At 35.9% G+C, this 12,674-nt stretch overlaps 1 protein-coding gene across 2 annotated transcripts in view; it reads left to right on the plus strand.

The window, feature by feature from the left end:
- The window catches only part of TENM3 (teneurin transmembrane protein 3), a 335,936-nt gene that overhangs the window by 196,230 nt on the left and 127,032 nt on the right, over positions 1–12,674 (plus strand). For both annotated transcript variants that reach the window (XM_063077415.1, XM_063077416.1), the window contains exon 4: positions 7,292–7,414. In XM_063077415.1, the coding sequence (XP_062933485.1) occupies positions 7,292–7,414 (123 nt within the window). The remainder of the gene's footprint in view (positions 1–7,291; positions 7,415–12,674) is intronic.

The following is a 12,674-nucleotide window of genomic DNA, read 5'->3' on the forward strand; positions in this document are numbered from 1 at the left end:
GAGGAATCTGCTTCCAAGCTCATTCACATAGTTTTGGCAGGCCTCAGTCTCTTACCACACGGGCCTGTCCATAGGGCTGCCTCATGATATGATGGCTGGTTTTCCCCATGGCAAGCAGTCTGAGAGGGAGAGAATAACCAAGATGGAAGCTGAAGTCCTTTATAACCTAAGCTCAGAAGAGACATTGCATTATTTCCACCATATACTTCCTGTTACAAGCAAGTCACTAAATCAAGCCTGTACTCAAGGAGAGGGAATTACACAAGGGTGTGAATACCAGGAGACAGGGATTATTTGGGGCCATTTTAGAGGCTCCCTACTACAGTGGCTCAACATGATGGTTTATTTCTTGATTAAGCTACATGTGCAATATGGTTCTTGTCAAGAGGCTTCTGCTCACTCAATGACCCATGCTAACAGAAACACTACTCAGCACATTTCTGTGATCTCTGCATGGAAATGCAACAAATTACATATTGGTTCATAAAGCTTCCTCCAAGAAGTGAGACATACTACTTCTGCCTGCATTTCATTGTCCAAAGCAAAGTTATAAGGCTTCAAAGGGGTAGGGAAGAATAACTCTACTATATGTCCAGTAGAAGTGGAATATTTGTGAATCGCCCTTATGACTTCCACACAAGGATTCAGTGAGGACAGCTGAGAAACATTAGAGAGCTAGATGAATTACTAAGAGAACCAGGAGAATTACCAAAAGAGGATAAAGCATTGAAGATGGGTGGCTAATGATGCCAACTACTATTGAAATGTAAACTACATGAATATCAATAAGAGGCTACTGGATGTGGCAATTCAAGGGATACCCATAACCATTGAGAGAGAGGTTTTAGTACAGTAATGAGAAACATAAGTCAAAGTGAGGGGAAAATGAGGATATGTGCTGAGGAAGTATAAACAACATTATAGTCTCTTCTTTTGAGATAAATGCAGTAAAGGGAAGGAGAGAAATTAGACAATAATTTGGAGGAAATTATAATTAAGAGATATTTCAAAATCCTGATTCTATAATCGAGCATGGTATTTATACCCTCCCTCAAAGTTCTGTGTAATTTGCACACTTTGGTAACGTCTTTTTTTAATATCTTCATGCAAATCGTTGACAAACATGCATAAGTAGAAGGGCTTAAGTAGAGGAGCTAAACACAGAAATCTTCAGTGTACAATCAGTCACAAGCAGAGCTAATCACTCATTGTTCTCTGGGTTAGTGTGTTCGCTCTGAGCTGCACTTCTTCATCTAAGCAACAAGGATTTTCTGCAGGGTGACAGGTCATCATAGTTTTTGTTTTTAATTGTGGTAAGAAACACATAACATAAAATTTACCATTTTAGCCATTTTTAAGTGTAACATTCAGCAGTGTTAAGTGTACTCACATTGTTGTGCAACAGATCTCCAGAACTTTCTCATAGTGCAAAACTGAAACACTATACCCATTAAACAACAACTTCCCATTGCTTCACACCCCCAGCCCCTGGCCACCACTATTCTACTTTATGTTTCTATGAATTTGATTACTTTATATAGTCCATATAAGTGGCATCATACAGAATTTGTCTTTTTGTTCTGGTTTATTTCACTTAACATAATGTCTTCAAGATGCACCCATCCTATAGCATGTGACAGAATTTCCTTCCTTTTTTAAGGCTGAATAATATTTCATTTTATGTATATATCACATTTTGTTTATCCATCCATTGATAGATATTTGGATTGCTTCTACCTCTTGACTATTATGAATAGAGCCGGTATGAACATGGCTGTGAAAATATCTCCTCAAGACCTTAATTTCAATTATTTTGAGTATCTAGCCAAAAGAGGGATTTCTGGATCATATGGTAACTGTATTTTTAATTTTTTGAGGAATCACCATAACGTTTTTCCATAGCAGTTGCAACATTTTACCATCCCACCAACAGTGCGTAAGCGTTTCATTTCTCTACATCCTCACCAAAACAAATTATAATGTTTTTAAACAACAGATCATCTGGGAGGACTGTGCACTGACAGTCATTAACACAGTTTCTGAATCTGTTCAATCATATTGCTTTCCTCCTGACACCTGAAATTGCACTGAAGGAAGCCTTTCTTCACTCTTTCCTTTTCCTCCTACCTGATGGAGTCATTTACTATTCCTTTATTCTGCGTCTTTGCTCTGTATGTGCATTTATTCTAGTTATCTCAAGGGGCTGTAACAGAGACAGCATAACTGCCTTACCTGCATCTTTATGGGAAGGAAAGCCTGGAAGCCTTATAGAGAAAAGCACTTGCAGCGAGGATTTAGGGAGGGTAAAAACATACATTGTTTAGCTATGCTATTTATTAGGTGGATTACATTTAAATTATTATTTAAGTATAATACACATTTAGAAAAGTATACAAATCATAAGTGGAGCCATCTCCCAGATAGAATATTACCAGCACTCCAGAAGCCCTCTGTGGACTCTCTCAGTCATTACCTGTCCCTTGCTCCCTGAAGGTATGCACGGTGGTGACTTCTATTCCTCCCAGTTGATTTTACCTGCCTTTGAACTTTATACGTGAGGACTCATAAAGTATTCACTTTTTTGTGTGTGACTGGGTTCTTTTGCTCCATAGCAAAAGAGATTCATCCGTATAGTTGTATCTGGCAATGGTTCATTCATTTACGTTGCTGTATAGAATTCTATTGTATGTCTATAGTATAATTTATCCATTCTACTGCTGGCAGACATCTGGGTTGTTTTCAGTTTGGGGCTATTATGAATAATTCTGCTTCATGCTTTTTGGTGCTATGTGTATACACATTTCTATTGGATATTTAGACAGACTTGTAGACCAACTGGGGCCTTAACCACCATTTATAAGATCTGTAATATGAGAAAATACATTCCAGTTTTAAACAACCACCTTACAAATGATCTTGCAAAATACAACCATTTGCAGTTGGTAAAAAATCTTGTATTTAGAAGCCAGATTTAACAAATGGACAACTTCTGAATATATTTGCCATTGTAAAAAAAAAAATAGATAAATTAACAATTTGTGTTAGAATTTTAAAATTTCTATAGATGCACATTTTAAATTCATAACAAATCAGATGAGTGGGAAAACTGCACAAGAAAGGAATGGTGAAGTAGGATCAGGAGATTTAGTATCATGAATCTTCTTTTATACATGAACTTTTTAAAATGCATTGGGTAAGTCACTGACACTCTCTCTGCCTACATTTCATCCCCATACAACAGGGATAATGATCCCTGTCACACACTACATTATTAGACAATGATAGACATCAACATATTTTAAAATGTCAAAAACACATTGAACAGAAATATATTATTGCTATCATCTACAAATTCCATTCTGCCTTAGATAACATTTTGGATATGAATCCAGTTCCCCCTCACTAAAATCATCTAGAAATATGTGATGATTCAATATAAAACTATGAAATATGATACCAGAAACAAAGTTTTTTAAGAGTAAACCTACATGAATATTATTTCTATAACTTTAAAAGCCACAAGTGTAATGCTCATGTAATTTTTAAATTGTTGTTTTTAAGAATTTTGGAGTTATCCAAAAATAGCCTGTTCTGAAATGTATTGTAAGACAAAAGAGTGGAAAAGCACTTGTATAGAAGAATAGTGCCTGGCACACACAAATCTTACCTGCCCACCCCCCGCCCCCAATATTGTCTCTGCCATTAGTTTCCTAGATGTAGTAGAGAAGCATTATCTGTAGCCTACAGCCATCAGAGAAGTTACGTTTCACTTACTTCTGTATGGATTTCCACACTCCACTAACCTTTGGTAGAATAGTGGGGTGTGTAGTGGTGTGCCTTTTGTCATCAGAAGGTCTCATCCACTGCCTACTATCAAAAAGTCTCCATTTTCTCAGATTTAAAAAGAAAAAAAAATATTAACTTTCAACAAAGTCTTTGTGAAGATTAAATGAGATAATGCTGGGAAACACTTGCATAGTACCTGACACATAGTAAGTGTTTGTTCAAAGAATGTTTGAAAAAAAAAAATGATATTCAAACACCAGCACGAGGTTCCTGAGAACTGTGGCTGAGAACATCTAATATCGCTGGTAACCTGTACCTCCTCACCTAAGCTACATCCCCAGAGGGGTGCAGGACTCAGGAGCACGGAGCTCCTGGCCACACTTTCTACACCCTCCACTGGGACAGGTGTAAACCAAGGATCCACTGTACACATGAATAGTGGTAGCCAGTGCCTTTTCAAGGGGTCGAATCTGCTTTGCAGCTCAGGCATTGAAGAATTGAACTTATCCTTTTATTTTATTTTATTTTTTACACATGTATTCTATTTAGCTAATTTTTTCTTTTTTTATCTTCCAAGATATCCCATGTACTTTTATACCACTGCTCAGTAATTTCTGTAGCATTCTTGATATTTATGAGTTTGTTGCCCCCCCTTCTTTACCTCTTTCATGCTCTTTAACTTTGCAGAGTCAATTCCACTAACACCCTGCATTTGTATAAAAATCTTAAGTTATATGAAATGAGTGTCAAGAGCTTCACTAAATATCGAACATCAACGATTTCAAAGTAGAGAATATCCTATGACCAAACAACTTGTTCATTTCTGTTTCCATTGCAGTATTAAACAAGATATATTATTGGGTATGATTCTCATTGTATAGCATCTTAAATAGAACCAGAATCTCATTTTATTGATATTTTCTGTAATAAAAAAATATATATATAATAAGCTGCTGCCCATCTGGAGAAAAATAAAATAACTCTCCCAACAAAAACATCACATTACTTTTTAACATTTGACATCTGTGCACGATCCCATGGATTATCTCTACTCTTCAAAGTCTATTAAAACCAATAATATGAGCAAATCTATCATTCAAGAAGACTTTATGTTAAAAGATCACAATGATGATAAGTTATTTTGCATGGAAACTTTGACCTTTTTGGAATATTTATTGTTGCTATGCCCAAGTGTGTCTGTCAAACCTTTCATGGTATGCAGAACTAGCTCCCATTATTTTTTGCTGAAGAACCTGAAACTCTGAAAAACGTGTGAAGTAATAAGTGTTTAGAAAGCTCCTGACATTTTGCCACTCAAACACTGTGTAATTTAATGCAAAATGACATATGAAGTTATACCTCTTAACAAGATAACAACTGTAAATTCAAGAATTCTATAACCTATATCTTAATCTGTGAAAATCTGAGTTTAAAAGGAATTGCTGGCAGAATGTGATTTAAGCAAAGAGTATGAGTGCATACATTTGTTATAAAATACAGGGCAGATGTAGCTGTCTGTGCCTGGTATCCTTCTCACTGTAGCGTGCTGTTATGTCAGGTATTATTAACAAAGCAATGTGGGACTGATAATAGAACATCCTAAAACCGCTGAATTTTTTTTTTAATTCAGTCAATTACATAGAGTAATAGTGGAACTTTCATTCAACTATTTTTCATACAGCATTACACTAAAGCAGTCATTAATTCTTAGTTAATATGCTCTTCATTCCTAGCTATATATGTATTTGTTTTATATTTATTAACTTTTCCTTTAAATTACTATATTTTTATCCACAGCAGTGTTTTCTTAGATTTTAAAGTTTTAGAAAATAGTATTCCTAACTTTAATTCATTTATTTGACAGATGCTTATTTATACCTACTAGGTATCAGGCACTGTATCCTTATACATAATTTATATCCTATAAATGAGATATAAAAGTGAACTAAAACAATCTTAGGAAAGACACTTGCACCAGTGAAGGTAGGCTTCCCCGAGAGGTTGACATCTACCATCTGTGTGATGAATAGGTGTATGATAGTGGGTGGGGAGCATTGCAGACAAAAGGGGCTATTTATTGAGAGGTGCCATGGTCTGGTGCAAATAGTTCAGTAATCTGAAGTCTAGAATAAATAAATGAAATGGTTGTATAGTAAGAACTGTCCTGCTATGTGTCAGCTATCCTTTCCATACTGTGTCTAGAACCTTCATATTAATTAAATAAGGTAGTTTTAACAAGCCTCATTTTTAAAGTAAACCTAATATTTAACGCTATTAAATAATTTATCCAAGGCTAAATCCTAGACGAAGGATTGAACCAAAATCTGTTTCCAAAGCCCCTGCTCTTTACACTGTGCCAGTTTAATATGGTTACTACATATATCAGATATAAATAAGGGCTTTTTGACAGTGGTAGTTATCACACTGCCTTGAACGATGCTTTTCAAACACATTTATCTTTCTCCATCTCTCTGGCAAATTCTAGTAGGTATAGTGAGTAAAATAATGTCAAAAAAACATCAAAAAATTTCTGTTGTGATATAGTATATGACCATCACTGAGTTTCCCTGTGGATATTTGACCTTTGTTAGGGCTTAATACCTAAGCTTTATTCAATGACACACAAACGAATGTTCAGTAAGTATTAATGGTTAATATAACGGTGACATATTCTTTTAAACATTTTAGATAAATTAAGAAAAATAATAAACAATATATTAAAATTTTAAATTACATTTATAATTTAAAATTTATAGTTATTTATATGTTCTTCTAGATGTTTTTTAATATTTTAAAGATTAGTGAACATATTTATATAAACTATTTATAAATTTATAAAATTATTATCATACCCACATCAGAAACTCACACGTGAAATTACCTTACACATATGCATGTTGTTTGATCTGTGCCATTACTGAATTGTAGGTCATAAATTCAAAAATTACTCATCCTAAATTTAGAATATTCAAATTTTATTACATTTTGTATATCTGAATTCATTCTGATCATTTCATATAACAACAAATTTATCGGTGAGACCAGTTTTTTGCTTTCTACCTTAATACAAATGTATAGCATCATGTCTCTTGAAAACCTATAGGTGTTGCAACAGAGTATTATAAATTTGCAAGTGACCTGCAGTCAAATAAGTTTGGCAAAAGCTACCACAGAGCGTCCTACCACTTACTTACACGATGTTGAAAAATAGAACTTGGACAAATTAGAGCAAATAATGATTCATCTTTAAGAGTTTCCTGCTACCTATTAACTGAGTAATATCAAATCATTATTGAAGTGCTGCCATACTGCACTGCATTGCTATGTCAGTTGTATTTGTTTGAGGAACTCTTTGTTTTATCATTTTTATTGCACAATTGTACTTGGTATTTCAGAAAATGGAAATTTTAATTTTACACGTGACTCTTGTTATAAACATTTTTACCATTTGCTGTTGTAGCTAAAAGCAGCAGACCTTTAAACAACTTGTATTCTTTACCCCCAGCAATGCATCTATTTGGGCTCAACTGGCAGTTACAGCAGACTGAAAATGACACATTTGAGAATGGAAAAGTGAATTCTGATACTATGCCAACAAACACTGTATCATTACCTTCTGGCGACAGTGGTAAGAGAAAGAATTATGTTTTTCTTTTAAATCCCTTTTCCATAAATTTATTTTTACCCATGCTTGGGTCCAGTTTATATGGGAGAAGGAAAAGCTTTTGAAATTACAGACATCATCTTTGCATGAGTATTTTTTATTAATTTATTTGAAAGGATGGAACTTCACATTTTTCTTACAGGAATAATTTGACTTTCTGACTTCTGATCTGATGGCTAGGCTCTACTACCTTTCCCTGCTGCAATTGTGTACTGAGTTTTATTTTTAGTCTGAAAATAGATTATAATTCAGTGTGTCATCTCTTCTACTCCTGTTACCTTGGATATAGTAAGTTTTCTTCATGCAGCTCGTATGTGGAGTTTGGAATACTAAATTAATTTTATTATAAAAGCTTTTAAATACAAAACACATTAAAGGATTATAATTTATTGACCTTTCCTCTGGTTGCCCTTTCTCTAAACCTTCAAGAGTTTGCACTTTGAGCTAACAAACACTGTCAAATCAATTGGCTCTGAATTAAAAATGGAATTTAAGTGATTAGAGAATGCTGTATTTCACTTTTCCAATATAAACACCCAGAAAAATGTGTACATACAGATGTATATTTATATTATATATCTGTATATTATTTATATGTGTACGTGTACACATTCATGTATATACACATCTTGGCACTGGTATCCTCTGACTTTTTGCAAATATCCTAACTTTATACCTCAAAGCAACCCGATCAAGACACTCTTTCTGTCACCTGATAAATGATTTGCCTTCATTTCCCTACCTCTTCTTCCTCTTCCCTTCTTTTGACCTAGGGTATTTGTATTCTACTTTGGCATCAATCAAGGGGCTATTTTCTTCACAAGACTAGAAAGACGCTATTATATATTTAATGAACATATATGCTGCTATTTTACATGTACCTATTTACTGTGATTAATGCTTTTTAACTCTTTTTGTTCTTTTTCTTCCTGTCTTCTGTTTTATTTTAACAACAATACTTTATGACACTTCTCTTCCTCCTTAAGGGGTTGAGGAATTTTATAAGATGTTAGATTTTTGTCATAATAATGAATGCCCCCACTCCCCATACAGAACCTTTTTATACAAAATTTTACATGTTCCAAAAGAACTATAAGCTCGTGACTGACATATCACCACACCTGAAATAAACAGTGGCAGTCACTGTACAGTGGACGAAAGGAGAGGTGACGAAAAGCTTTCCTAACTGAAACTGTAGGTTGGAAATTTCAATTAAGTAAGTTTTAATTGCCATAAATAGTTGTTTAATTTTTTACTCCATTGATAACACACATATGAACAGATGAAGTAATTACACAGAAATTAAGAATATTTATTTTGGGTTTATATTGAAGTTTAGACTATGTCTTAAAGTGGATGGAATCATTCACTGTGAAAGTGATCAAATGGCACTTATTAACCACAAATGTAGGGAACTTTTTTTTACAGACTGGAGAAATTGTAATTATACTGAAGAGATAAATTTTTATTATGGATGTTTTATTTATTTTACAACATTCAAACCTTTTATTATGATTTAAATAGAAATAGAGTGTGGCTAATTAGTTTCACAGTACTTGAAAAGCATGGTACTGAGAAGCCTGCAGATTCAAAGATACTCCCACAGCCTCAGTGCTGTTTCCTGGTATTTTGACAGGAAATACGTCTGCTCACCTCAGCATTCACAAGTTTATATTAAAATCCTTGCTCCTTCATCTGTTATCTTTGTAACCTTGTGCAAGGTGCTTAGTAGTTCAGATTTGCAAGAAAAATCTAGGACTACCCTGGAAAAGACTGTCTAGGATATCAGCCCCAGAGATTTGGAAGAACATCACATGAATATGGCTTCAGAAGTCGCGACTAAAGACACTAAAACCGTGTCTTTTGAACTATTGGCAATGACGGCAATAAGAAATACATGCTACATCATAATCAGCATACACACACACACATATATATATATATCTGAAATATGTTTTCCAAAATAATACTTATTGTGTGAAGTTCATCCTGGTATTTTCTATTCTATTTTATTGAGTTTTCCATTTTTAATCAATGCTAGTTGCAACCCACTAAAATAATTCCATAATTTACAAAGGATTGTGGTCCACAATTTCAAAAACACTTCTCTGGTAGTTCCCTTCTCTAAGAGGGACTGAAGTTCCCCAGTGTGATCATAGAATGAATGTACTGCATACTGTTGGTGTGTGCCTCTGGAGCGTGTGTGTGTGTGTGTGTGTGTGTGTGTGTGTGTGTGTATGTGTGTGTGTGTGTGTGTGTGTGTGTGTAAGCAAAGTGCCATGTAAAGAAGTCTCCCACATAAGGAATGGTTACCAGATGCCCCAGAGTGTGTGTGTGTGTGTGTGTGTGTGTGTGTGTGTGTGTGTGTGTGTGTGTGTGTGTAAGCAAAGTGCCGTGTAAAGAAGTCTCCCACATAAGGAATGGTTACCAGATGCCCCAGAATAGTTAAGTGCACTAAAGAACTAATTCTCCAGCCTGCCAGCTGGACTAGGGGATTTGTAGGAATTTCTCTTCATTGAAAGAAAATTAGCTCTGTCTGGGCTCAGACCTTCACCAAAATGTGACCTAAACAATAGTCACTTGTCTTCCTTATTATTTCTTGAATAGCCCCCAAATCCCTAAATTGTAAGAAATTTTGTTGTCCCAAGTAAAGGTTCCTAGTATCTCTTAAATACTTACAGACTGAGGCACTGGGGAGGAAAGAGGGGACTCTACTTGCAAGAAGGGAGGTTCCAAAAAGCGACTGCTTTAGGCCTTCATGATGAACCTGCAATGTTGGTGCCTTATTACCCACTTCTACTTTAGTTTTCCAAACTGTCCAGAGAAGCAGATCACATCATTTCTTTAGAAATTCTAGGAGATTACAAACCTTGAGAAAGTCTTGGAATTCTGAACAAAGCTCATTAGGAAAATAAACTGTGCTAACAAGCATAATGAGAAAATTACTTCACAGTTTCTAAATCCAATACTCTATTTACGCAGTCCTATTTTATTCTTATTTTGTAAATGTACTTCTAAGGAACAATCATTGCTAAGGGTTTAGTAAACTCTCTGCTTGCCTTTAAGTTAATACTGATCCCAAGCTTCTAAATGGTATTTAGTATCTAAGAGAATTATTTCTGTTATATACCATGATCCTTTACTGATTATTCCTGAGACCTTCTTTGACTACAGATTTGAGAGATGAGACATCAGAAGTGAAGGGTGTTAGGCAAATGTGAAAGAGATGGACAAAGTGAATAAAGAGGTAAGAATGAAGTTTGTAGCCCAAACACCAGTTTCTTTGCAGAAATGAAAATTATTCTCCTGGACCGAGGAATTTATGTAGCCTGAAGTACTGGAAAGAATCACATAGGCCTTTCTCCAAATCCTAGCTCCTTTAATTTATCTCCTTTGTAACCTTGAGCAAGTTACTTAACCTCTTTGAGCCTCCATTTCTTCACATGTAAAGAGGGAGTGATAATGCCTGTCTCTTGGCTCACCAGCTTAAGAGCCTGGCAACTCTACTGTATTTCCCTTACAAGCTTCTCTCCCCCATACTTCTCAATAACTATTTCAGATCTTCCTGCTATACTTAAAACTCTCTCTCAGCAGATGACCTTGCCTTCTATTCAACGACAGCAAGAAAAAAAAAAAAAAAAAAGAAACCTTTGGAGCAAGCTCTCTTAATTTCCTGTAAACATATCTCCATCCCTGTGTTTATGTGGATCAATCCTTTCACCTTCTCCCCACATTCAAGGTAATCTTTCCATGGATACTCCTGATTGCATTCTGTACCTTCAGAATTTCCCCATTCTTTTGACACCTTCCAGTCAACATCTGAACATTCCAGTGTCGCTCACATCTTTAAAAAACATGTCGTTTGACTCTGCCTTCTACCCCAACTCTGCCCTATCTGCCTTGTCTTCCCTCACAGCCAGGCTTCTTGAACATAGAGTGTATTTTCACTACCTTCATCTCTTTTCCTTCTACTTACTCTTATTACAATCTAGTTTTGCAGGATTCCTTTCTGATGACTGTCCTCTGCCACCACCACTCATCGAAACTGCTGTCTTCCAGAGGTATCGATTGCTATGTCGATAGCACCAGTGGCTATGCATCACTCTTTATCGTATTTGAATTCTTGGTAGCATTTCATGTTAACCTACTTCTCCTAACTGAAATATTTTTTTCCCTTATCTTCTGTGATACCATATTCACCTGACACTCTTCCTGACATTTTTGGCAGTGACATCTCAGTTTGTTTATTTGGTTCATCTTCCTCTGTTGAACCGTTGCTGTTTCTCAGCACTCTGCTCTTTCACAAGGTAATCATTCTGGATTCTCTCACCTATTCTCCTGCCTTCAGTTACATTCTATGTGCCATTGACTCCCAAATCAATAAATCCAGCCTAGATCTCTCTCCTCTGCTCCAGATACCAGCTACATAAAATCTATCCAGGTATCTCTGGAACATCTCCACTTGAGTGTCTGCTAAATCTCTCCAACTCCCCGTGTCTACAACTGAACCTGTCAACTACTTTGGTTATCTATTACTGCATAACAAACCATACCAAAACTCAGTGGCTTAAAAAACAATTTGTTATCATCTCTTGTAGTTCTGTGAATGAACTGGGCAGTTCTTGCATTCTTACTTGGGACTCTCATGTCATTGCTTTTGGATGTCAGCTGGGACTGTCTACAGACTCCACTGAGCTGGAAGTCCAAGGTAGCTCACTCACATGGCTGATAGTTGATGCTATCTCTTGACTCAAGCTCAACTGTGGCTATCAACTAGAGCCCCTAAACATGGCCCTCTGTGTGGCTTGGGCTTCTCAGAACATAGCAGCAGATTCTGAAGAGGAGTAGCCCAAGAGGAAGCATTCTGAGAGACCCAGACGGAAGCTACAAGGCTTCTTATGACCTAGCATTGGACATTCTAGGATACTGCTCCCATCACATCCTGTGATCAAGTCAGTAAGGTCAGTCCAGATTCACAGGAAAGGGAATTAAACTCCCCTTCTTGACTATGGAAATGTAAGGACATATTGAACAAGGGCACATGGGATGGAAGGTACTGTTGTGGCTGTCTTTGGAAAACACAACTGCCACGTCATCTTTCTTTCCAAATTTACTTCTCTTTCAGGGATTTCTGTATCAGGAAATGGCATCATCATTCACGTAGTTACCTGGTCCAGAAGTTTAGGAATCATACCTGACTACTCCACTCTCTCGCCACCCATAT

Source organism: Cynocephalus volans, chromosome 13 (genome assembly GCF_027409185.1).
Source record: "Cynocephalus volans isolate mCynVol1 chromosome 13, mCynVol1.pri, whole genome shotgun sequence".
NCBI classification, from domain to species: Eukaryota; Metazoa; Chordata; class Mammalia; order Dermoptera; family Cynocephalidae; genus Cynocephalus; species Cynocephalus volans.